Source organism: Acanthopagrus latus, chromosome 2, assembly GCF_904848185.1.
Source record: "Acanthopagrus latus isolate v.2019 chromosome 2, fAcaLat1.1, whole genome shotgun sequence".
NCBI classification, from domain to species: domain Eukaryota; kingdom Metazoa; phylum Chordata; class Actinopteri; order Spariformes; family Sparidae; genus Acanthopagrus; species Acanthopagrus latus.
The window spans coordinates 3,081,664-3,109,149 of NC_051040.1; the positions used below are offsets into that span (position 1 = coordinate 3,081,664).

At 44.7% G+C, this 27,486-nt stretch overlaps 2 protein-coding genes across 5 annotated transcripts in view; both read right to left on the reverse strand.

The window, feature by feature from the left end:
- Positions 1-4: 4 nt before the first annotated feature.
- On the reverse strand, positions 5-12,537 carry zgc:152863 (uncharacterized protein LOC562658 homolog). 3 transcript variants are annotated; one of them, XM_037084249.1, is made up of 5 exons: positions 12,313-12,537; positions 6,132-6,238; positions 4,197-4,400; positions 2,316-2,454; positions 5-2,169 (listed from the first exon to the last, which is right to left on the reverse strand). In XM_037084249.1, the coding sequence occupies exons 2-5, from the start codon at positions 6,223-6,225 to the stop codon at positions 1,836-1,838; spliced, it is 771 nt and encodes a 256-aa protein (XP_036940144.1). In that variant the 5' UTR covers positions 6,226-6,238; positions 12,313-12,537; the 3' UTR covers positions 5-1,835. The 3 variants fall into 3 exon arrangements, with proteins under 3 accessions (XP_036940144.1, XP_036940163.1, XP_036940151.1); XM_037084268.1 differs by having other exon boundaries at positions 5-2,166; positions 12,313-12,524; XM_037084256.1 differs by lacking the exon at positions 12,313-12,537 and adding an exon at positions 8,106-8,448.
- A 2,994-nt stretch (positions 12,538-15,531) lies between these two features.
- pak4 (p21 protein (Cdc42/Rac)-activated kinase 4) overlaps positions 15,532-27,486 on the reverse strand; it is a 31,262-nt gene continuing 19,307 nt past the window's right edge. For both annotated transcript variants that reach the window (XM_037072809.1, XM_037072815.1), the window contains exons 7-11: positions 27,232-27,365; positions 26,742-26,868; positions 22,853-22,978; positions 22,617-22,751; positions 15,532-21,260 (exon numbers count right to left, since the gene is read on the reverse strand). In XM_037072809.1, coding sequence (XP_036928704.1) covers positions 21,105-21,260; positions 22,617-22,751; positions 22,853-22,978; positions 26,742-26,868; positions 27,232-27,365 — 678 coding nt within the window. In that variant the 3' untranslated portion in view covers positions 15,532-21,104. The remainder of the gene's footprint in view (positions 21,261-22,616; positions 22,752-22,852; positions 22,979-26,741; positions 26,869-27,231; positions 27,366-27,486) is intronic.

Sequence of the window (27,486 nt, forward strand, 5' to 3'; positions counted from 1 at the left end):
GTCGGACAAAGAAACGTTTCAACATTTATTCATCATATAATTCTGTGCAATAATACAATGTACAAATAATCTTTAAGTATTACAATCCATATATTTAAATTTGTTGGCACAAAATAAAACAGAGAATACATTCAAGGTCTGTGAAGGCGTCAGTTGCTCTGCAGAGGTCAAAGAGTGACGGAGAGGGAAGCAGCAGGTGGAGGCAGGATCAGATCGCTCATTGATCGCTGATCACGTTCAGCTGATTTGAGGGAATTTGGTCCGACTGTGAGTATTTTTGCAGGCTGTGAAATGAAAGTTGTCGTTCAGATTAAAGCACCTTCGTGTCTGCAGCGATGCCACCGGGGCTATAAACTGATCTGGTGTCAGTAAACAGAGAGATTCTCGTTACTGCACATCGAACTGAATCTAATCTTGACTTCACTCAGCACTGAATGAACACAGGAGAAACACTTTACAGACTGTGTGTTTGGTTTCCAGACACTAAATTAACATCTGTTTAAATTAACACACAACATGCCGTCGACGTCGCTGCACACAAGTCAACAGCACGGAACTGACTTCACACAGAAGCCTCGATCGGGCCCGTCACTGACGGGAAGGATGGACCACGTCTCCAGAACTACACTGAAAACACACACACACACACACACACACACACACACACACACACACACACACACACACACACACACACAGGCACTTACACTTTAAGTGACCGCTCTCATGTGAAAACCTCGTGATATTCTTTAATTACTGCAAGGAACTTTTCAACTGGTTGTGAAACAGTCTAAATTTAAAAGGGACAGTTCACCCGAAAAAAAAATATTTCTGGAGCTTCGCAGAAAAACAGAGTTGCAGCTGGGGACTAAAAAACATTATTATCAAATGATCCCAAACTGTTTGCTCTGCATAACTCAAGTCTACAGAAGCCCGAGATCCCAAATTGATTTTTAAAAAAAGATGTTATTTACACACTTGACATGCAGTCAAGCATGTGTACCCACTCCAGATGCTAACGCTTTTAGCTTAGCGGCTACAGAGAAGATTTCCGCCTGGTGTAAATAAAGTTTTTTCAAATCATTCCAGGAGCTCGATGAGCTGAAGGAGCCGTTTTAAAACAATTCTCCAGCTGCTGATTTTACCGTGAAACTCCGGAAATGTTTTGTGGAATATGAAACTATGAAGGAGTTGAACTGTTCCTTTAATGTTACAAATAGCACTTCTTGTAAATGGGTTTTAAAAAAAGAGGAAAAGTTTTTCTTTCACCTCGTCCTTCAACAAATTCACTCACTAGCCAGATTAAGATGGCGCTCATACCGCTTCTATCCACAGGGGGCGCCAGAATCAACACAACTAAAAAGTTCCTTGAAGCTGCTTTAAACTGAAGATTTTCAATCAATCTGTTTAACCAATCAAATTTAAAAAGGCAGTTTTCTTTCCCTGAAGACGTTCTGGACACGAGGTTTTCACCTGACAGCACATAAACTCAAAACATTCATTCAACACACGATACGATCAACATTTCATCAATTAATGAACTTTAGTCCTCTTCATTCGGGTCTTTGTGACGTAACAACTGGCCAATCAGAGCTTATCAGCTTAGTCTAAAGAGCATGTGATAGGACAGAGCGTCCCGGTGCTGGTGAGCTGCAGCCAACCAGGAAAAGTGCATTCAGCACAGGAATCTGCCGTCAGTCGTGTTGTGTGTGTTTGTCAGCTGTCGTCGGCCTGCAGATTGATCACTGTGCTGCAGCAAACAGCTGTCAATCAAAATCGAGCCGTCGTCGCTAAACACCACACATGTGCCACACATGAACGCCACAGTCTGTCAATCAAGTGTCCTTATCGTCTGAGAGCGCAACATGTAGCTGCCGGACGCCCCCGTCACTCATCCTGTCTCTGGGATGTGCTGATTGGACCTCCTCGTAAGGGGGCGGGGGGTTGTCGGGGCTCTGATTGGACAGCAGGGGGCGATGGCTGCCGTCCGACTGAGATGTCTGGTGACAGCCGGGAGCCTCCTGAGCTAACAGGAGCTGGGTGGGGCCCGGCACCGAGCAGGGGGGGAGGCGCTGCCCCCAGCTGCCGTACACCGCCTCCTCGTAGGACGGGAGGGAGACAGGAAGTCCGTCCACCATCAGGTCGAGCTGGTCTGAGGAGCGACGGCTGCTGGGACGAGAGAGAGAGACGGTTATTTCGTGAGTCAGTTTATTTGCTTTGTGTACACGCTCAACCCTAATTTTTCATATAATTAGTTGAGCTCTTCTGCTATATTTCCCCTCGTTGGGAAGCACAGCAGTAAATAATCTCCTCACCCGTGTGATTGGCAGGGGTAGAGGCGGGACTTGACGACCAGGCAGGCGGTGGTGGTGAGCAGGAAGATGGACACGCCCACCGCGGTCGTCGCCATGCTGGGCATCGAGTCGTTGCCCATGTCGTCAGAGTTTAAGTTCTCTGAGGAGGAGAAAGAAAGACGATGAGAACAGAAACAACTTTCTCAACGTTGGTGCTGCTGAGTGACGAGCTAACGTAGCTGACGGTTCTCTGAGACACTGAAGTAACCAACGTTAGCATAAACTTTAATGCTTTTATAATTAAAATTGGAGGAAACATCAAACAGGAAGTACACAGGAAGTTTGCAGCTCAAGCAAAGCAAAAAACACTTTGTAGCTCCAGCGTCACACGTTTGATATTTCTGGCCTTTTTTCCTTTTTACGGACGTGAAGATAAATAGAATATTTTGGGGGGTTTGTCAGCTTGGACTGAAACTTCTTTTCTTCTAAAATCTAAAATCTGGCAGCCTGGTGTTTGCATTCACTTTGAGACACGATCTGAAGCCGTGAGATAAAATCTTTATGCGCTGCACCTCTGTGGAAAATCCCAGCGTTCCACCGTCTGAACAGAAACAAATCAAATCAAATAAAAAGATCTACGAGAGGAAGCTCTTCATCGACTCATGTGGCTTCTCTGTGCCCGTGGCAGCAGTAGCTTTCCATGAGGCTCCGACAGCGACGACGCAGAGGAAATGTTTATTGGTTATTATGGTGGCTTCGACCGCTTCCTCGCTCTGCGCTCTGACTTCCTGTCACAGCGGGTGTCAGTGAATGGCGACAGAGGAAGTCGGAACTGGTCTGAGGAAAGACAAGATTCTACAGCGTCTGCAGCCGCGTCTCTGTTAAGTAGGTCAAAGATAAACGCGAGCTGCCGCTGCTGGTTTGGCGTTAACGTGTGATGGCGAGGAGACACCTGACGCTGCTGCACGCTCCAAACATGCAGGAACCATCATGAGTCAGTAACACTTTATAAACTGAGGAACGCTGTGACGCCCCGGGGCTGCTGGGAAATGTCACACGATGTTTGGAGTTGTTTAAAGAAACGTCGGCTTAATAACGACGGCGGGAGTTTTAACGTCACGTGACTCCAGACAAGACTGAAACATTCTCTCCTCTACAAATCACCCGGAGCATTTTGTTCTGGTAAATATTGAATTAAAAACTTGACTTTGTTTAATGTTTGTTGATGAGACGAGCGCCGCAGCAAAACGATGACTGATGCACATAAAACTAGAAAAACATGCACGAGGGTGAAGTCGGACTTTCCAACCATCTTATCCAAAACGTACCCAACTATATTTGTTCCTTCAGCTTAAAAGATTAATAACAAGTGAACTGATGTCATGAGAGTCCTGATGCTCCTGGAACAAACACCAACTCAGCTACTATCTGATAACCCACATCGCCGTATATTCAGTGTGCCGGGAAAAGATTTAGGATGTCCCGATAAATAAACATCAGCATTCTGCAGAATTCAATCCTCAATCCACACAAGGAAGAAACAAAGTCGTGCATCCGACTGAGTTCATGCTGCAGCTACGGTTCATTTCCTCACAGAGTTGTTCGGCCGCGAGGAGCGTTTGAGTCACTGTGAGGCTGCGACTAACAATCTCTGCCATCGTAGATCAAACTGTTTGTCTTAATTATCTCTCCTACAAAATGTCTGACAACAATGAAGAATGTCCATCACGATCCTCCGGAGCCAAGAGCGACTTATTTTGTCCGAAACCTGGAAGATGTTTTTCTCATTGTGATGATACCGAACATGTTTAATACTTGCAGAAAAATTCACTTGCTGCACCTGAATATCGTGTAAATACTCACTCAAACATAAAATGCATGAAACTAGATCTAAATCCTTACGTTTGTTGGGGACGCAGGCCGGTATCGGGGTCTGCCACTTGCCATGGCGGCACCTGGAGATGCGGGCCTTGGTGTTGAAGTGGTACCCGGGCTCGCAGAAGAAGTGGATGGAGCTCTTGTGGGGGAACCCTCGACACGGAGACGGATCACAGCGGAAGCCTCCGTGTTCGGGCACCAGCGGGTGGGAACAGTTACCGAACCGGCCTGCAGAGAACAACAAGAACACAGAGATGAGAAAAGGCCACGATGGAGATTATTAGTCGAGTCAAGTCTGAGTCGCACTGTTCTTGTTGGTGAAGGTCTATATTTGCAGCCTCTCGTCTCTGCAGCGCTGCTTCACACGCGTTTGTTGTCTTTAAACACTGCGGCGGTGATATTCACACTCCTTCCTTCCACATGCTGCCACCTCCAGCAGCTCTCAGAGCTTCAGCTCAGTTTGCATTGCTAGAGCACAGATTTCCTCTCATTTTGTGCTGTAATTGTATCACCATACATAATTCCTGGATTTTAAAATGTCACAATCAGCACATGTCGGTAATATTTTAGGGAAATTAAAAAAAGAGGGTTCTGCTCTGCTGGAGATGTTGGTTATTTACTCGGCAGCTCCTGCACACTTCCTGTTTAATTGCAAAAACATCACTGGGTTTGAGCTGGTGAAGATCTAACGGTGGAAAATTTGTGTCACCGATAATCTTAAAGTGTGACAAGTGATCTCTTCTCTTGTTCGTGAGTATTGACTGCACAGCTGCCCTCGAGGAACTGAAGGTGTGCTCGAGCCTCTACACAGTAAATCTGAAACAACAGTCTTCAGAACTCATGACCAGAAACTGATGTTGTTGTTTGAGAAGAGCAGCGTGACGATGACGAGTGAGTGTGATATTGATTCTGTCAACAAACATGAGAAAAAGCTCGATGGAGGGTCAGGAGCGCTTTTCAAGACACAACCTGGACAACAAACTTTAACCTGGATGACTTAGTAATAAATCTTAGAAATGAATAACGAGTTATTTCCAGCAGGACGGAGGCTGCGGTGTCGTCTGGTGGTGCAGCAGCAGCAGATGGTTGTATGTTGCTTTGCCAGATGGCAGCGGCAGCGACCGTGCTGCTCACATACATGCTGATTTTCAATGCGTGCCTGCCGACGAGCTTTTCCAGCAACTCACTTCTCATTTAGTGACGAGCGCCCGCACCCACTTCAGCTTCACCTGATGGGCAGCTTTGCTGGAGCAGCCGACACAGTTACCCACTTCCTCCTTTTCTTCGCCTGCCACCTTTTAAAAAGTCTGCGTCTGCACAATTCTGGTTTCCACCTCCGCAAGCTCCAAAACCCCAAACATCACAAACACACGTGAAGAGTAGGTCAAGTGTGAGAGTGGAAACTAACAAAAATCTGCCCGAGAAGCCACAACGAGAAAAGTATCAACTTTCAACTAGAAGCTTATCTCAATCTGAGGGTTTCACAAGAACAAGATATTTTAGATCAGCTCAGTTTGGTATTCAGACAGTTAGAAACAGGAAGGAGAGGGAAAAAGAGTTGAAGCTCCAGAGAAGTCATTTTAACACAATATAAACTCTAAAAGTGTGAAGTTGACACTTCTGATAAAAAGAGGAAGAAGCCGAGAGAAACACGTACGGCGGCTGCATCCTGCAACAGGCTGCAGAAAGTTCATTTAGTGTTTCGCAATCAGTCATCATTAATGAGGGCGTAACGCTGCGTGCTTCAGTCCAAACCGCTGGCGAGCAGCACCGGAAGGTTCTGCAGGATCAAGTTCTGTTTGGACGATGACGTGGAGGCCGTTTCTCCTGCAGCTTGGTCGACATGGACCTGTTAATTTTGCCAAATATGAGCCTGTTTGCTTATAAAATGAAGGTGAAACCAGCTACCTGGAGGTGTGAGGGGTGAGGGGGGGGGACAGGTGGGGTCAGAGGTCGTACCTGCGGCCAGCAGCGGCGAGGAGGCCAGGAGGAGGAGTCCACAGACCAGACTGATGTGTCCACACAGCCATGGATACGAGACCGAGCCAGACATCAAACCAGAGTTCCTGAAAACACGACAGAGACAAAGAGTTGATGAATCAACTTCAACACCAACAATAAAAGCACCGATGTGTGAATTCTGCCTGTAGATCCAGAAACATGTGGAGGAACAAACACCCAGAGTTTCATTTACTGGAGGATTAAATTCTATTTATCTTCACTCCGGTTTATCAGCCCGACTGCAGCAGAGATCCGCGGAGGTGTCTCTGTTCTGTGATGCTGACCGGTGCTCATTTGTCTTCGCTGGTCTTGAACGCACCATTAAATAACCACTAATTTCTCGCGTGTTGAATGGTTAACTTCACACTGAGCTAATGTCCTGTCAGTGTCTCAGAGCAGGAAGCAGAAGTGACACATCTCTCTCGTTTTAAACATTTCATCCGCGGTACATTTCTGAAAATACAAGTGACATCACAGCTGTGAGAGAAAAAGGGTTGAAGCTGCCTGCTGTTCGCCGTAATCCAGAGCAGACTGACAAAGCCGACCTGCTGTTGTGTTTATTCACACCTGTCAGCTGCACACACACACACACACACACACACACACACATTGGTCACTGAGCAGCTGCACTGATGAAGCTCTTCGGTTTTGATTTTTTTTACAAACGACACTCGACATCTGAGCCGCTGACTTCCTGTCTGTGCCCCCCGAAACCTCAAGGATGAACTCTGTCAGCAGCATCTGACACAGAGACGCGTAGTTTTCATCTCACGTTACTTTTCCACTTTACCAAAGACAACAGACACGTTATAACAGAGCTCTGAGTATCCACAACCAACAAATCTGAGCTCCTCAGTTAAAGACGTGTCACGGCACAATGAAGGTCTGAAAAACAACCAGACCTTTGTCACATTTAAACACCTGGAAGGATCAGTGAGTTTCTCTGGAACTGGACTGAAGTCAAACTATGACTCAGGTGTCACCACAGCTTCTCAATCTGTAAAACAACCAAATGAATTCTAGTAAAATAACCTGACTATAGATACAAGTACAAATATGGAGAATAAAACGTTGGACATGTAATAAGGATCAGCCCGTACTGTGGTGGTCTGGCAGTAAACACACCGCTGCTCGCTGCTCCTGCGCTCGGCTTCTTTACAGCTCGACTGTAAACGCGTCCTGACTTCAACCTTTCAGTCGAGCGATAGTGAAACTGTCACCTCACTCTCGTGTTTGTGTCAGCGCTGACCATACTGACCAAAATCATCACATCATCTGAGCAGCGCCAAAACTTTCTTTGCTCTGAAACCACAAGAACCCCAGACTCTTTCTCCAGATGACTCGCTCTGGTTCGTCCCAGGCACGCACTTCCTGTCAGAGGCAAGTGCCAGCGGAGCCAGAAGTTCTGCCAGGGCCCGTCTAAATGCCACCGCGTGTGAGAGTGTGTGTGTAGGTGTTGCTCTGCTGCCTTTAGTGTGTGTTTGGTGCTTTCATGTCAGGAGAGACGCCAGTCATCTCTGGAGCGGCGAGGGAGGGCCCCCGTACCTCAACATGGCTGCCACCCACACACACACACACACAAACACACAAACACACACACTCGATACCCCTTCTATAGTTGTGAGGGCCGTCGTTGACATGATGCATTCCCTCGCTCCGAACTCGAACCATCAGGGCTAAATGCTGTTAGCGAGGCTCGTCTGTTGATCATTATCATCGCCTACGTTTTCTGGTTCCGGATTCTTAAACGTGAGGATTTGCTGCTTTTTCTCTCTCATTAATGACAGTAAATGAGGAGTCTTTGGGTTTACCACCGCTGGATGGACAAAAGAAGCAAACGTCAAGACGTCACTTGGAGGTTTTTGGGAAAATGTGATGAGCATTTTTCACATTTTTTTGATATTTTATACATTAAATGATTCATTGATTCACCTTTTAATCTTTGAAAACGGGCTGAAAATAGAGATTGTTGATGTTTCGCAGTAGCTGATCAGTTGTTTGGTCTGTCACACGTCTCATAATCAGTCAGGGGATGTTGATCCGGCTGCATGATGCGTGTAGATCTGCGATCAAAGTCAAATGAAATGAGACGACGTCCTAAAAATATCCTCGACCCAAAGATGAATTTATCTGGAAGAAACACATGTGAGATGCTGGAATCAGAGAATTCAGACTCGTTCAGCTGAACCAATGAATAAATAATGAACACAGTTGGCGATTACTGTAACAGCTGACATCTTATTGATTGATTTTCGCACGTCACTGGAGTTGTGAGGAAAAATGTGCACACAAAGCTGCTTTAAAGCACAACTTACACACACACACACACACACACACACACACACACACACACACACACACACACAGCTCCTTCTTGCGTGACCACAGTCTGCGTGGGTGATCTGGATCTTAGTCATCGTGGCCCTCTGCGATATTAGAACTTCTGCTGAAATGTTTGTCAAGTTCTGCGGCTGCAGAATTAAAGTGAAGACAGAGAGATTATTTCTAGATGCGTTCAGCTGCAGGTCGCGACGCTCTGACGGAGGATTTTGGCTGTTTTGTTTTTTGTTTCCTTTGTCTCGCCGACGTGACGCGACAAGCCGGTGGAATAACTGCTCGGCTTCAATCGCGCGGCAGCATCGTGAGTGTATGGATAAAAAAATGTTTTTAAAAAGTTGTGGTGAGATGATGTGACGCATCGACTCCGCCACCGTCAGAATCACTACAAAACATCATTCTGGCAAGACTTAAATGTCAGCGTTCCCACAGCTTTTAGCGTCAGCTGGCACAATCTGGCTGTGTTTTGTTGGAGGGCTGTGAAGGCGAGTCTGACTGACAGCTTGACTACAGGTGACGGCTGGAGGACGTCCTCCTCTGTCGCAGCCGACAAACATCTGACAACGGGAATAATCCCAGGAGCAGTTTTTTTTTTTTTTTTTTTTTTAACACCATCTGCGTCTCGGAGCTTTTGTAATCTCGCCTCCTCTCCATCATCCACACCTCTCCTCTCCCAGTTTCCTCCCAGAGTCACAGTTCTCCTTTATTTCTTCCGATGCGTCCTCGGTGAGAGACACAGACGAAGAAATGGAGAAGAGAAACAAAACACTTCAGCAGATTTCAGACGCCCTGGCAAGAGGGATTCCAAGTTTCTTATGTAATGTTTTAAAGGATGCATTTTGTAATAAGATGCAGGAAGACGGCGTGAATGAATGAATGAATGAATGAATGAATGAATGAATGAAATGTGTTTGAGATTCACACAGATGCCTGAGGGTTGGGGTTAACGAGCCTCGGCGGTCCGAGGAAACACGTGTTGACGGGGGAACAGACTTTGACACAACACCGTCTGTTCACTCTCGTTTTACCTCAGATTCTATCACAACCTCGTCCATCAGCACGGTGTCTTTTCGGTTGCGTCGCTTGCTTCACTTGCGCCATGATTCAATCTTCCATTTTCTCTGGAATAACTCAGGCCTGGTCTGTGGATCTCAGACTCCTGCTCAGGTTGTCACGTACGTCTCCATCTCACGACTGAGCTGGATTTAACACCCAACGGTCACAAAGCTGTTTCTTCCGTATGAAAGGTCACTGATGTTAAACTGATTCTAGATCTGATGGAGGCTCATGTGTGCACACTCGTAGCTGTGACTCAGATCAGAGAGTCAAACCACGGATCCATCACGCTCAGAATCGCTCGCTGCTGCCTGGAAGCTCTTTTTTGGAAATATTTTCTGGCACACAGGAAGCGATGCATTTTTTTAATTTTATTCCAGACGTTTGTTCGCTGCCAAACAGGAGAAACTTCCACTAACTTCCAAAATCCCAGAAAAACACGCTGCAGGAAGCGTCATCGTCGCCTCTGAACAATAAGAGACGCTGGCGGGAAGATAAGACACGATGACCGCTGGCAGTCTGCTGTGACTCAGTCACGTAGTAGCAGGGAGCGTCCTCACCCACTGAACCACATCTGAGTCAGTCGGGTTGATCAGTGACTTCTGATCCGACATGTTGAACTTTGGTCTTTCTGCTCTGCTGCTACTGATTGTTGAAGGTGTGAAATAAGATGCCGGGGTGTTAGTTTTCTCTTTACTGAGGGAAAACGTCTCGTTATGACACTCAGTGACTGAATTAACCTCGACGTTTAGAGTCCATCTTCAACCGCTCAGAGAACAAACAAGCACAACTTCTTCATCGGCGTCTGATTCTGACCAATCACAGGTGAAGGATCACCACGTCTTTCTACAATCAGGGGCTTTAAATGTTGGCTGCAACAAACATTTATTTCCATTTATTAATCTTAGTCTTAGTCTTAGTGTGAGATTACGGTGACACGTGTCGATCTGTGTTTCCCAAAGAGCAACACGACGTCCTCAGATGTCTTGTTTTCATCCACAGTCCAAACATGTTCAGTCTGCTGTCGAAAACCAGGAAATATTCACACGTAAAGAAGCTGGAATCAGAGAGTTTCTCCAACTGTTGATTACTCAAAAATTAATTGTTTACATCACTGATTAGAGACTTCAAGCCCCCCATAAATGAGTGGATCCCTGTGAATCACCTCTCGCACCTCGGGAACCTGCTCGTCTTAAAAAAAACACTCAGCAGTGAGGAAGTTAACCACATTTCAACGCAACACCAGCATTTCCCACGAGCCACACCTTCCAAACTTCCTCTTACACTAAACAGAGAGCGTAAAACTGGAGGTGAGGCAGCAGGTTGTGATGCTCTGAACACAATACACAGCCAACACACAGTGGAAGTGCTGATGTTGCACTACAGGTTACATTGTGTGTCTGTGTGTGTGTGTGTGTGTGTGTGTGTGTTGTTTTAATGTGATGACACAAAGGTCTAAACACCCTCATGACCTGATCAATAGTTTCACTCCGATGTCTCCGAGTGACCGTCGTCAACAAACCAGGCACGACTTGTTTGTTTCTGCAGGATTATTATAGCTTTTATTTTTTTTTTTTATTTATCAGTGGGTCGGATGAGTCATAAAATGAAAAAACATCTTTTTTTTTATTTTTATGGCAGATTACTGACGATGAACTGAGGCTGGAACAGATATTAAAGTTATCAATCTCACACAGTTCAACAACAACATCCTGCAAACTTCCTCAGGAAAGTAAAGGAGGTTTAAAACAAACGTCTTTCTTTAACGGACCGAGATCGTTACTGCAGGTGAAAACAAACACTACCACCTTTTGTCCACAGGGGGCGCCAGCATCAACAAGCCCTGTGTAAAGCTGCTTTAAAGACGCATTATGCAGGAATTTAAGTTGGAAAATCAACAACGAGTATCAACAGAAAGTCTGATAACAGTTACTGTGACGTACTGACTGAAGCTGGCATGCTAACCAGTTAGCCCCCGACTGGTTCTGGTTCTGAAGCATCGTCCCACGTTACTGGACCGAACACGACGGTGAAACGGGTCATTTCTCATCGTTAATGTTTTTATTACAAGTGATGTTAAATGTGTTTAGTTCTGTTATGAACTGTTTTTTTTTTTGTTTACTATTAATGACAAACATCAATAAAGTTGTGTTGGATCGAATTACACTAAAAGCCACACGCACACACACACACACACACACGCACACACACACACGCACACTATCATGGATCAATCTGACAGTTCAACCTTCAACAGTTCAGCTGAACGGACAAAGACTGAAACAATCAAATGTTACTGTCAGATTATTATCCTGCAGACTGATTTACTGATTAATCAATAGCCTTGAACTCCTCCTTGAATCATTCCTTGGAGAACCTGGATGGCTCTCAAGGACTCCTGGAAACTCCTTGAGCTGATTATATCCTCACAGTTCATCATGTAAGAGGCTGAATGAACGAAGCGGGATCATTAACTTTCAGGCCGAGTCTTTATCAATACCGGATCAATAACTAATCGGCACCGACTTCATGTTTATGGGTCAGAATCGCAGCTCGTGTCCAACAGAACCAGCTGCCTCCTCAGAGCAGCAGACAGACCCGCTCCCGTCCCTCCGCACACTCAGTCACATCGATCTGTTATTGGTTCTAATCACCTGGATCGATCAGCGGCTGAAGTTCGAACACCGACGGCTCCTCCCGGTGACAGGAGCGCGCGAGGCGGTGAAAAACGGTGAAAACGTCTCACCTGAGAGCCGCGAGGGAGGCAGCAGCGGTGAGATCCTGAGCGGGGGAGGCTGCCCGGGCTGCAGCGGAGGTTCGGGTGGTTCCGGCGGACAGACGTGAGGGCGATGAGGAGTGAAGCTGGATCCGAACTCCGACCGCGACTCCTGCTCAGCAACAAGTGGGACCTTCTCGGCTGCGCTGCCCTGACTCATCGATCAGCTGTGTTTGACAGCGACACGCTGCCTTCCCATTGGCCGCCGAGGGGAGCCAAGCCCCGCCCACCTGCGCAGCTCCGTCATGTTCTGGAAACACACACACAGACACACACACTCCTCAGTGAGAAGCAGGAAACTGTGGCCATGAATAAAAATAGACTGTAAATAAATAACTGAATATTCCTGGAATCAGTTTTTTGTTTGTTTCTGATGAAAGACACAAACTGGAGGAGTTCGTGATGACGTCAGCAGGTGTTTCAGTGTTGTAACTTATAGCTGACAGGTAGCACAGGAGCTACATGCTAACAGCAGCATGCTAACACACTTTGTGTCCCTGTGTGTGTGTGTGTGGTTCTGTTGTGGGCTGCAGAGTTCTGCAGGTATCAGCTGTAGAAATCTCTCACTTCTCTTTATTATAACGACTCCGGATGTGACTCGGCTTGTGGAGCCCGAAGCAGCACAAGAAATAAATAATAACACGTTTGGAGATGCATGACGGCCCTGCTGGAAAAACCAGCACAGACCAGCATGTGTTGTGTTTTGGTGCCAGATCATCCACAGAGCTCGTTGTGATGCAGGAACTATCTGGTTTCTAAGAAGACGTTGAGTTAAAGATCTTCACGGCAGATCTGATAATCTGGGGGGCCAAAAATAATTCAGCTTCCTGGGTGTGAGATTACTCAGATCTTCTGCATCGGGCAGCGCCGGGCCGGATAACTTCTCGACCGGGTCACAAATCAGTTTAATGATGCAGCTTTAAAGACCAGAAGGGATAAAATTCTGGCTGCTGTGGTTCTGACAATGTTCCCACAGTTTTTACAGCCGCTGACGATGTGATCGCACCAAGTCGAGCTGGATTCAAAGCACAGAGCTCTGAAGTCGACCAAGTGGCCAAACTGTGTCATTACATCATCACGTGACCTTTTTCCCATAAGCTCATATAGTGAGAGAAGTGTCTGTAAAGGTGGACAGATTCATTTTGAGCGTCACAAACCTGTGAAATGACTCGTTTCACCTTCATAATTTGAGCCCGATGTAATTTGTAAAGTGGTAACATTAGCTAGCTCAGTTAGCTCAGTTAGCTCAGTTAGCTCAGTTAGCTCCTGTTGATGCCCGCTTCTTCCTGAGCGGTGACACAGAAAGAAAACAGTTCCTGCATGAAACTTCTCACAACAGAGTCTGTGGTTTGTCCTCGGCACTCGGGGTCATCGGCTCAGGAAAGAGACGCTACAGCTGGAGTTTTCTGTTCGCTGATAATTATGAATGTCAGCGCAGCGAGTTTCTGAGATAGCGGTTTGTTATGTCACAGAACTCTGAGAGTCATTACGACACAGATCACATCCAGTTGTTACTCTCCTCAGCTTAACTTTCACATTTCAGTATTTATGAGTTAAACAACCAGCAGGTTTCCTGCCGGTGCTGTTGGTCACTTTGTTCTGGACCGCGTCTCTGTGGCCTCATCGGTGTGTGATGACCTACTTTCATGTGTAATGTCACCAAACTAAATCATTTTCACTTTGACATAAAAAACTACAAACAGTAAAACTCTCTGTCCTGTGTTTGTGCTCCTGCAGTGACCGACCTCTGTGCACAAAAACAAATCATTCAACAATAAAGTCTTAAATTAGCAGTTAAAGAAATGAAGAAGCAGAACTTCTTCTTCTTCTTCTTCTTCTTGTGGACCACAAACACACACAGCTGTGATCTGTATCAGCTCTCAGTGTTTTTGGGGTCGCACCCTCCAGTCGGTGTGTTTACAGTAAAAGCCGAGGAGCTGCAGTCTGCCGCTCAGGCGCTTCCACTGACTTGACGGAAGTGCTAAAAATACACCCGCGCTGACTCGTGCCGTCATACGTTGCATGGAGGGTTTTTCCTTCACGGTTTCCACTGATGGCTGGTCCACAGCATCAGCTCATCAGGAAGCACGTGGGAACGTTATCAGGCCTGTAATTAGACAGTTAGGTGGTGACCCAAGGGCGACTTTTAATTTAGACCTCATCGTGACGACATCAGACAGAGCGGAGCCCGGTTTATTGGATGTCGGCGCTTCATTTCCTCGTCCTGTAATGACAACCGAGTCAAGACGCACCATCAACAGTTGAGCTGCGACTGTTGGTTTGTAATTCTTGGCCTGTTTCTGAGCTGCAGGTTCGGCAGCATGCACTTTAAACCCTGTTTATATAATCCTGTGATGATAAACAGCACTGAGGGTTTTTTTTTTCCTTTTCTTTAAGCAACATTCAAGACAGGATGTGACAGTGTTCGTCAGTGCAGACAGATGAAGCGGTTTTCTGTTTCAAGTTTGTTCATGAACGTCTCCGCAGCCACAGAGTAAATAATCTCTGATAATCTACTGTACGCTGAGGGAAGAGGTGGTTTTTGAAGGCTGTATAGATGAAACGAGAACCAAACAGCTCTGGTGTAGAGATCAGTTTTCATCGTTGCTTTGGTGCCGAGCGAATACAAGGCAGGGAAAGAACAGAATAACATGTTTAAATTGACTGTTTTAAATCTGATCTGAAACATCGACAGAGAAACACGTCAGCTGAGTCAGATATTGTGGGGGGTTTTTGCGTCGATGCTGCCGTCACAGGTTTTGTAATGAGTTAGTTTAACTCTAACACACTGAGTGTAAATGTGACATGTTGACATACTTACAGTGGCATCATATGATCCATGAATCATCTTCAAACGTTCCCTCTTTTTTAAATATTTGTCTTTTTCTTGTGATATTATAACTTTATTCTTTGAATCTCAGATCAGTGGCCCGAATATCATTAAAGTAATAAATCCCAATATTAGCTGCTTGTGTTTACAACTTCACCAGCAGACTGTGAAGGAAACACTCCAGATGAAGCAGCAGCTCAGACTGATGCAAGTCAAGATGCTGAGATGTCCCAACAAGGCCACCGTACAGAGAACAAACTCTTTCCTATGAATTCATCAGATAATTCATGAGTTTTGCTACTTAATGTTTTTGTGAGAACGTCTGAAACAGAAGCAGAACAGAAAACAGACACCACGAGTGACTTTTACAAAATCTGTATTTGCAAAAAAAACAAAAACAAAAAAGTAAAATTTGCAAAGTGAAGTCTATGTTTTTACAATACAATACAGTGAAGTTTACAAAAACAAGAGGGTGCAGGAACGCTCGCTGGAATCTGACGTTTGACACAAACACGTCAACAGAATGAGCTTTTACACGAGGAGGCGCGTCAGTGACGTCATTAACGATCCATCAGGAACTCGTCTGTCACAGATTTCATCGAGCAGGCTGCTGGTTGGTCAGTAGTGGTCCAGCGTCACCACACGTTCACTGTCGAGTCCTGCAGGGATTTTTGTTTGTTTGGTTTTTTTCCCCCAAAGAAGCAAGACGACTCACAAAACAGGACAATCTTTAAAAACGTCTGACAAGATGCCGCTAAAGCAAGGCACTAAACCCAGGAGAGCAGCGCCGGAGCTGCTCGTTGGCTACTAATGAAGAAATATTCTGGAAGCTCTGCGGCGCTGACAGACATGAATCCCAGCGGTCCTGCTTCTTGAAAAATGCCCTCGGGGGCCTGGACCTCCTTCAGAAAGGAGACGTCGAGGAGCTCGAACCGTATTTTTTAAAATAAAAAAAACCCCTGAAAAACCCCCTCAAGTCTGAAGTGGTCTCAGATATCTAAACTGTCAGGAATGTTATTGAGCTTTTAAACTCATCAGCCAGAAGATGCAAACAGCCCGCGGCATTAAAAACTACATACATACATAATCTTTTAAAAACATGTGAGATGAGAAGCGGCGCCGACTCCTTTCACCTTCTCCAACAGTCGTAGTGTCGAGTCAGAATCATCTGTCAAGTAGTGATTTTAAATGTTAAGGCATGAAGTCACTCAAACACACCCTCACAGGACACACACACACACACACACACAGGACGCACACACACACACACACACACACACACACACACACACACACACACACACACACACACACACACACACACATACACACAGCAGTTGAATCTGGTCCATTACAGTCGACCTAAAGAGAAACCTCAGTCCACCTGCATGTGATCAGATTTGGGATTTTCACATTGATAATGAAATGCAAATGTGGGCTGATCCGTAACAATAAAACCACAGAGAGCGCTCGGTGTCTCTCGGCCTGACGGCGGGTAGAACGAGAGACAGCAGACGTCGTCTGTGGAGGATTTAAGTCGGTTAGGAAGTCAAAAGATTTGGAGATAAAAGTTGAAGATTTCCAAGAACCTGACGTGGGTTTGCCCAGAATCAACCTCTTATCTCAGATACTGAAAAGAAAATGAAACCAGCGGGTGGATGAGTCAACACAGAGACAGCCGGGCACAAGTAAAAATAAAAACCGTACAGGACCTGTTGGGAAACTCTTAACCTTTCTGTATTTAACAAAAAAGTACTTCTCATTCTATTATTTGACTCTCTAAATGTCAAGAAAGCCTTCAGAAAAAAGGTCCTAACTTTTTCACGGCAGTTGAGTAAAGGTGCCTTTAACTCTGATGAAGACTCAACAGACGTTACTTTCTTCCCATCAGAAGCACAAAGACTGTCAAATGTACAAATCCAAGTGTTTGCTGGTCATTTCCACCAGCCGGGCCTCTCAAAAAGTACCACCAGAAACACAGCAGTACGTGATGAATCAATATGTGCAGTCTGGAACGAGTGTGATCAATATTCATAATGTGAGATTCTGACTGTGAGGAAGGAAAAAACAAAAACAAAAAAAAAAAAGAGGGGAAATTCAAAGTGTCTCATCTTAAAATATCACAAACTAAAATTACTCGAACTACCTGATTGTCTTTCAGTCTTTCAGTCGATCTTTTCCTTCTCTGATTATAAGCGAATGGCTACAAACACGAAGCGTCACAACTCGTTTCATAACCAGTGAGTCATTTATCGGCTTGTCCCACTTCTTGACGCCAAACAGATCCACAAACTGACACCGCTGAGAATGTTACTATCTGCTGAGCTGCCAAGAGACAAAGTACAAACGCCTACCAGAGTGTTTGTCAAGGAAGAGAAGCGGCAGAGACAAAGTTTACCATTAACCTTCGCCCAGCCGGGGAGCGTTCACCTGATCGTACGTGTTTGTCGGAGGTGGAAACTACATTTTCTGCACGCCGGCGTCGTTACTAGTGTTTTATAAAAATCTACGCAGCTCAACTTTGTAAAAAAACAAGACTCTGGCGTGAGGCTACAGAGAGTGTCGCCGAGGAGGAAGTGTTTCATCACTGCGGTTCAAAAAAAATGCAGCAAAACAGACTCAGCATCGTCTCGGTAACCATGGCGACAAACGCCCCCCGAACACCCTCTTCAAACCACGGCAGCTGTTAAAACTAACGATTACTGTCACGCTCGATTAAACTGTAAATCGTTTTCTCGATTAGTTGCTCGGTTTCTAAAATGTTAGAATGGTCACAGATGAATGTCTGAGATTAGTGTCACAGAGAGAAACTACAACATGTTCACATTTAAGAAGCTGGAATCAGATGACGTTCCCTCCAACCAACTGATTGATTATCAAAAGAGTCAGCTGACGAGCATTAAACGCCACCCTAACCTGTAGATAGCTGAGCTTCTCAGGAATTATCAACACTGATAGAAAACAAACGTTCACTCTCTTTCTCATGAAGAAGCCATAAAGTGAACATTCACTGTCAGCAGGAGAGCTGGAGCACAGCGTAGCTCTGCAACTCACCATTATTTTGATTATCAATTGATTATTTCCACCATCAGTTAGGGCTGGGTAACTTACAAACGTCTTGGTAATAACAGGCAACCAGTATCGATACCTATACCTCAACTTCGATGACGGTTTTGTCATTAACTGAACTGTTTTTCAATAAAGAGCCAAAGAAATGTGAAAAATGCTCATCACAATTTCCCAGAGCTTAAAAGTGAAGAATCTTACTGTCATAAAAGAAAAAGTAGAGCAGCAAATGCTCACATTTAAGAAGCTGGAACCAGAAAACGTTTGACAGTTTCACTGAACAGAATTTTTAAATTTTTAAAAATAGTTTACAAATAAAATTTGCCACTAACTGATGGCTGCAGCTCTAACACACACACACCTGCAGCTGCAGTATATAGAGTACATGTACGTAGTGTGTTCCTCCGTCTGCACAGTTACAGTTTGTGTCCCTGACTGAAGACGCCATCGACCAGACTCACTGTAATAAATGCTACTTGACAGCGGTCTGGTCTGATGGGAGGAGGATCTCTGCAGCGGCTGAACCGGACGACATAGAAGGACTGGAAACAGAGGGAGGAATGTGTCTGCAGGTTTTGTTTGTGTGCATCTGCGTGTGGCGTCACCTCCACAGGGACAAATTTGTAACGGCTTTATCTTTAATCTCATCTGCTGTATAAATGAGTGTTCAATGCCACGAGGTACAGCATGAAACTACAGATGTGTGCTGATAAAGACGCCTCCTGTTCCAGCCTGAGGAACATCAGGGCACCAGTGGGCGGATAATAACAAGACCTGGGCCAAACTGAACTGTAATTAATTCTCCGTGGGTTCATTTAGACGGTTGAGGCGCTCTGTGGGTGATTTCTTGAAAGTGAATGTAAAGTTATTTACAGCGAGCGATCTGTCGTTCACCTCGTGCTCCAAACAAGATACAATAAAGTGATTAACGGCAGCTTTCAGCCACTTCAGAGAACTCAGCTGAACAATCTGACACAGGTCTGATATTTTCTTAAGCCCGTGTGTTTGGACATCGTGAGCAGAATGGATTTTCATTTGAGTGTTTCCTGCCCTCTAAGTACTTCTGTTATCTTTGTACCTAATGGTCCATTTTCACATTCACGCCCACTAAAACGCAAACACTAAAATAATAACAGAGCCCATATCTTTACACACACACACACACACACACACACACACACACTAGGAACATGACCAACACTTTTCATCGAAGGTATAAATCTAAACAAAGCCACTTTTCTTGCAGAGAGTTTTTCCTTTATCGCCCTCACACTATGAAGTGGATTCAGGAGCGCTCTGCCGGATGCATTAACCGGGCAATCAAACATTAATCGATTCAATCAGAGAACTGGGTCAGTAGCAGAACGCGACGAGCGCTCCTCCACGTCAGCAGCGGCCGCTGAGTGTTTGTTGAAGCAGAGTGATGACGGTAGGAAGGAAGCGGACGTGTACCACCGAGTAACAACAACCTCTGATTGCCTGGAAAGCAGCTAATGTTAGTTTTCTACCTCAGAAGAATCATCAGTTCAACTCAATCAGCAGATATACGTTAAAAAGAGGGTGTGGAAAAGCAGATTCTTCTAAAAACAAGAAACTGGTGTTTGATTTTATGATGTTCATCTGTTTTCGGGGTACTCTTGTTCTCTTTTCTGTAAAATCTTTCCTGCTCGTCCTGACTGACATCTCGACCACTGAGGTTTAGTGATTTAAAGGTCCCGTCTGGTCCGGTCTTTAAAAAAAACAAAAACAAACAAACAAACAATAAAATAAAATGTCTAGTGTCTGTGATCTGCGTGCAGGAATCAACCGGGAGTGCAGCTTCTATCTCTCATCGACAGTGCTTTGAAAATCATCACATCTCTCTCTAAAATAAACCAGGAAACAAATCATAATAATAATAATAATAATAATAAAAACAATCACAAAATAAGAGATAGTAAAACATCAAAACTGATATATCTCTCTATGTTCATTGTACTTACACAGGAAAAAGGAATGAAATAAGAGAAAAATTCATCTGTTTAAAAAAAAAAAAAACACACAACTCCAGTGTTTACCTCTTGACTTAGTGTATGTTTGCTTGTTTACAACAGGAAGCTAGTATTTATATGGCTACAAAATAAAAGTCTGTTTGACTCATTTGAGAGTCAAAAGATTTCCTCCCTCAGTAGTTAAGTTCTGGGCGTGGTGAGGAAAAACCGTCCACGTCTGTGATCAGACGTCCTCGTAGTGAGAAAATTCGGCTTCCAGGATGTCGAGTAGTGAGATTAAAACGTCTCTAAAATCAGCCAACGGGCTCACGGCTCCTTCAAAGCATCCGACTGGTGTGCAAAACCCCACCGTCACTCTTAAAATCCAGGTAAGATCCAAACGGAAAAATAAAAAAACAGCCACATTCCTTCAGCTTCTTCCAGGTCAGCCCCTTCAATCAAAACACACCGGCAAGTATCACTCGACGGGCAGGATGTGGCTTCTCTGCTCGCCTCTCCTCAAGAGAGAGCTCTCACACTCACACACACTCACACACACACACACACACACACACGTATGAGCCATCAAACACCGACATTAACAGTGCCAGCAACATATGTTGGCAGACAAACACGTACACACACACACACACGCCGTCTTATTGCCTCTTTGAGGGGAAACACTCCCCACAGTTCAGTGATTCACATAAGAAAACTAGAATACTCCTGCACACCCGCTTCCACTCTGCAGCTCACAGCTGTCAGAGTTTTCCCCGACCTCTCGTCTGTGACCTCTGACCTCTGACGGCCCCTCCTCTGTGTGCAGGAGTATTCTGTTCCATCTGAACCTGCACACGCTGCCCTCCGACTGTCCGGAGGCCTCGCTGTCACATGTCTCATCTCATCCTGTTCTGCCTCATCAGAGGGACGATGCAGGACGGCGGACCCGCCTTCGTCAGGAAGGGGTGTTTGAGGATCTCGCTGGCCGTGGCCCTCTGATTCGGGTCTCGCACCAACATCCTGTCCAGGAAGCCCTTGAGCAGAGGGGAGACCTGGGAGAGAAAGTCAGTCAGGTGTTAATGTCACCACTCTGTAGATTTGTAAAGAGATAATACATTTTTATTCTCTTTGGCACAACATGGAAAATGGAAAACCAGGTGGTTTTGAACCAGAGTTGACAGTGAAATAAAGACATCAGTAATAAAGTGTCTCCCCTGCCGTCAACATAAACTCAATATCAGGACCTGCTCAGTGAATCAGACTGAAAATAACTTGGAGGCAGAAACAGAAACACCGACTGTAACTGTTCATTTCAGTATCACTTCAGGTTTGACTTCAGAATTGTAATCAGTAATGTTTATATGCCACATCAGATATAAATGGATTCGTAATGGTAATCAGTTTTTTTCAGGGCTCAATTCAAGCACTTTCAAGGTACCTAAACCAAAAATTGCCTATTTTATTACATCTAAACTATTTAAAAAAAATAAGGTTACAGAATTCCTTCATACCCAATCAATGTTTGTTGTCACTTCCTGTTTTTACCAGCTGTTTCTTAACTGTGCTCATGTTGGACCATTTCATTCCAAATATGAAAACATTTTATTTCACATGTAAACTTTTTAAACAGTTAAATATTTGCACTTTCCAAACTTTAAAGACTCGTGAGAACGTGTTTCTTTTCATTTCTTTGCTGTTTGTTTTGCAACTCTACACCGAACTGAATTTCAGGACATTTAAACTCAGACAATCCACTCAAACTACCTTCTGACTGTTTAATGGTCCGACGAGAATACTTCCACCAGTCACAGTGAGTCAGGAGTGTTACTGCTCCTCTCTATGCCACACATTTCTCATCATACTGCTCGACGCGGCTTTAATATCTCTAAACCTCGAGGCGTCTAAATACCTGCTGCAGTAAAAATGACACATGTTATAATCAAACCTTTCCTCGCAGCCAGTGTGGTTACAAACAAGACCGACCGCTAGCTGACACAAAGGTTTCACATTATTACACCAAACGATTAATGATAACCAGCCGTGACGGCGTCGGCTCGTCATGTTTTCAGGTTGTGAGTAGGTATCGTTGCGGTAGAATGTGGTTCCGATGACACTTATTGTTGCGGAAGGACCGCAGACGTGGTTTTAAGTGTTTTGCCATGTGTGGATGTCTGTGGACAGACTTTGTCACTGCGATAGCATCTCAACCACGTGAGACTTCACAGGTGTGTAGCTGTGATCTAAACGAAGACTGAGTTGGACGATAAGCACGGATGTAATAATTTAGTCATCACCGGCTGGCGTGTCAACATGTTGATGGGTGTAGCGGTTGGAGTGATTTAAATGTTTAATCGCAAGGTAACCACAGCTGCTAATGGTGCTTCAGACAAGCTGCTCTGTCGTTGTACCTTGTGCAGGTTCTTCAGTTTGGGAGGCAGGTTGTCTCGGATCATTTTCATGGCTTTGAGCGGCGGCTCGTTGAAGTACGGCGGCTCCCCATCCACCATCTCTATGACCATGATACCCAGAGACCAGATATCCACCTGGACGACGTGAGAAGAGACAGTCAACAGGTAGAAGAGCTAGCATAGATGTTCAAATATCAAACAACAGTGAAATCCTGAAGGAAGAGTGTGAGTGTCACCTCTGGTCCGTAAGGCAGTCTGGATATGAGCTCTGGTGCCATCCAGTACGGCGTTCCAACCAGAGACTTCCTTCTTTGCACTTCCTTAGACACCTGAGCACAGAAACCAAAGTCTGACAGCTTCACCTGGAGACAGACAGAGAGATGAAAAGATGAAACATCAATGTCAAGATCACAGAAAGTGCACGACATAGTGATCATGAACTCTTTTACATCATGTTTCTTTGTGTTTTGCTGTGATGAAATGACTGGTTACAGATTTCATAACAGAGAAGCAGGAGGTGGTTAATCTTGACATGCTGAGTAACATGTGGTACAAGACTGTAATCCATTACCTAGAGGACAAAAGGCTGGTGGAGATGGCAAACAAATCACATCGAAAATACAGCAGAAACCAGAAATAGTGGAAGGTTGGGTTGGTTAAACCCCCCAAACTGAACAAATACAACACAAAACAAAAACAAAACATATGTGCTGCAGTGTGTTCGGTTAGTAAGGAAGAATATGATGATGACAGCAAGACGATATCCCAAAAATACTGGACGACAACAGCTATAGCAGGTAAAAAAATAACTCAAGTGAGACTGTATGAAACATGACGGCAGCCAAGTCAGATTAAACTCAACAGTAGTGAGTCCATGATCCACTCAGAGCCCCATGAAGACTCTACAAACACACACGGAGTGGAGGGTTCAGTAGCAGCTGGAAACCCATTAACTCAAAGATGATTGCAGCAGAATCTCAAACCACATGTGAGAAAATAAACCTGGAAATAAAAATACATTACACAGCTTAGCAAGGCAACTGTGAACTGATCCTGATGCAGTGAAGTACAGTGGTTTACTCACAATGTTTTTCAACACAGCACATTTCACTTTTGATTACAGGCAGATGTAGCAAAGTTAAATCAGAAATATTTCAGTTCAGTGGGATGGAAATGTCTAAGGCACAGTTTGCATCTTATGCTTCAATGGTCGAGTCTGTGAAATGTGTGTCGGGGTCCTGGCTAACATCCACCCCTCTTTCTGAGAATGTGTGTGCATGGCTGGGTATCTCGACAGAGAGGCTGCTTTAATGTTGCCCACAAGGCCGACTGTTGGCCTCAGATGGATCGGAAAAGAGAAACGAAACAAGCAAAGCTATGAAAACTGGTGCACACATGTATGAACACTCACATACACAGACTCCAACATGATGGCTGCCACTAACTGACTGAGCTTTACATACAGAGTCTTATTATAAAAAGGAGCAATGACAATGATGCAGAAGTCAACCAGAACAGAGATGAACTGCTCTGACCTACATTATAAGAAGTGAGACTCTCGCACATTTATCACTCTGCACACAGGTGCAGTCAGACACACCAAACACACCCACCCCACTGACGGTAAACACTTCAGGCTTGGTTAAGTCTGCTTCCCCTGCCAAGCCAGAGTCACACGCACCAACACAACCCAACCCAGCGCTAACACACCACAGCAGGAAGCTTTCTGTGAGTGTGTGTGACCAGAGATCAGAGGTCTTCCTGAAATGACACCAACACTTCTGATAAAATTAGTCCGCAATTTCACAACTTAAAATTAGAGATGTCGTGTTTCTAAGTAAATGCATCTCTGTTATGCACACAAAAGGACATGCTAAGAAACCCCAACCGCTTTGTGCACACAGATGACACTTTTATCCCATTTTTGATTATTTGACACAGATCACACACACGCGTCCTCTGATAACTCATTAGCAGGAGTAATGACCTATATGATGCAGTCCCTGCAGAGAATAACAATGCAGAAGCAGCACCTCAGCGCCGCTGTCGAGACCTGCCTGGTCATGCATGCTGCTGCTGCTGGAGGCCGAGGCGAGGCGATGGGTGAAACCACAGCTCATAAAGCGATCAGACCACAAACACTCCTCAGCTGTCATCATCTACGCTGCGGTTTGATTGTTAGCAAGACGTTATGACTTGCATATAAAGTCTATGTTGACATCAGAATGAGAGACTCAGCAAAAAAAACAAAAAACAAAAAACAGGCCCAGAGTTTAACTCGATGATTAAAGAGAAAAGTGAGTGAAATAACAAACAAACTAGAGCCTGATGTCATTTATGTAACAAGTTCTATATTAATCACTTTTTTATTGGCCATACGTCTCTCACTGTCGCCCACACAAGCCTGTGCATGATTTGTTAAGTTGTTTAAAGCTGCTGGACTGTGGATTTTTTGTAAAGGACCTTTTTGTGACAGATTTTCTACAACAGTTATGTGACTTAATGCACGTTCTGAAGCGCCTCAGTGAGAGGCAACAGTATCTAATGTTAGCTTAGAAATGGCCAGCCGGCTTCCAGCACAACACCAACTGGGTGACAACGGTTACTACCAAACAACTATTAAATGTTATGGCTCAACATCACGTCTGTGATCTCGGTCTGCACTTACTGATTAACAGAATCTGAGTGAATCAGTAGCAGGATGGGGGCTGAAATGTCCACAATTTGATTCTCTGATTTTACCCAATTGTTCACAAAATATGCATCTAAATTATCTGCACAATGTGGACAAACTCACAAGCTACATCAGAGCACCGGTGAGGTTCAGCAGAAAGCTTGCATAACTTCTCAGACTTGTGAAATGCATGGTTTATGTGCAACTGAAACATCAGCACAGCAGAACCGCATGACTACACAGAGACGTAGACTCATCTGTCGGGGACATTGTGGTGACTATTCATTTTTTCATTTTTCCATGATCTTGCTTTAAAACCCTCTTGGTTTCATTTTCTGTAGAAGGCAGAAACTTGGCAACAAGCAGGAAGTGATATGGCAGCAGCCTCAGCGCTACAGTAGAGGTTAACTTTTAGTTCCTCTTTCTGACGATCCTGTTCCTTTATTCCTGTATAATTAGGTCAAGTTCTGCCAGTGGCTGCAGCGCCGTGCTGAGTTTGTGCATCCTGTGAGACAAACCTCTCCGTCCGTCACGTGCAAACCAGAGGTCTTAGCACAGCAGACGTAACATCAATGACTGCTAATGAGCCATCACAGACCCACTGGAACATATCAATGATTCATATAATCTGCAACATGTGTGTCAGCTCTGCCATGACTGGTTGAGCTGTCTGTTGTGAAAACGGCCCATTAAGTTCAATGCTGATAAAATGCTGCAGCGGTCACAGTGTTGTGGTTTGACATATAAAGGCAGATGTGTGCTGCTACTAATTTGAAAAGCCAACTGCATTAATCACGAGCACTCGTCTCTTCTGTCGTGTGAGCGGCCGGCGCACAAAGACATTTTCTGCACTCCTTCGATATTTTAAAGAGGAAGGAAAAATAGTTTGTTTAATGCCACTCCCTAACACACTGCACTCTCTGTCAGAGAGAATGATGCAGCTGTCTTTTCTGGTGTTACACTGAGGTGAAATCCCACTCAGAGAGATAAAGAACAGAGATAAATACTTTTTTATCTCATGCCATGAATTACACATATAGTGTTTGTCAGTTTAAAAGATTATCATGCAAGTCAAGAAAGTCCCAGTTTGTTGTACAGATAGTAAAGTTCCATTTAGTTTTGTGTAAAACAGCTCAGTGAACTAAATTGTCTCCAGCAATAAATGTCACCAGCACCAACACTACCGTCACCTCAGCACAGCAGACATCATAAAAGATGAAAATCACAAGTCTGGCTGTAATGACAGCTTCAGTGATGTGAAAGGAGAGTTAATGATGAAAAACACTGTTCAGGTCCATTTCTTTCTTTTTAAAACAACAAACATCATATGTGTAATTCATAGCACAATTCACACAGGATTAAAACATTATTTGTCTCTCGCCACTGACAACAGTACATGTTTTTTGTGATGGCTATGGTGAAAAAAGCAGTGCGATGTATTTGGGACATACCCGTCCATCATGAGTGAGGAGGATGGAGTCGCTCTTGATGTCTCTGTGGATCACACCCTGCGTGTGGAGGACAGACAGCGCCTTCAGGACAGACAGACACACGGTGGCAATCTGCTCTTCGTTCATCCTGGAGAGAGAAGCGGACATGACATGTCAGTTCAGGCTTCACCTCCTCTGGTGTTGCAGTTATATTAGTGATGTGTTATTCTGGTTATTATTTCTTAAGCCCTGCTGACGATGTGTAGCTCCCACAAACAGGCCAGAATAAACTGTAAAGCTATCATAAGAATCAGTTAATGATGCGATGTTGTGAAGAACCTTGAAACGGTATAGGCCATGGTGGTATACATGTGCAGAGGACATGGGAAACACTGCCCTCTTGTGGAAGAAAAGAGTCATGATGGGACATTTAAAGCAGGATTCAGAGTCATAAAAACAATTAGATAAGAAAAAAAAAGGCTGAAATCACATGAAAATATTAATTCCTCACCTGGTGTGCGTCACGATGTCAGTGAGAGCTCCTCCCTCCAGGAACTCCATGACGACCCACAGCTCGTCTCCCACCAGGTAGCTGTTGTACATCTCCACCACGTTCTCATGGTGATAGTCTCGCATGATCACCACCTACAGTCACAACGGACACAAACAGGCTATAGTTACTTTACTCATTAGACTGAAAAGAAAGTCGAGGAGAAAGAGAGACTGTTGTGTATCTGTGAGGTCGACACTACAGCGATCAACCACC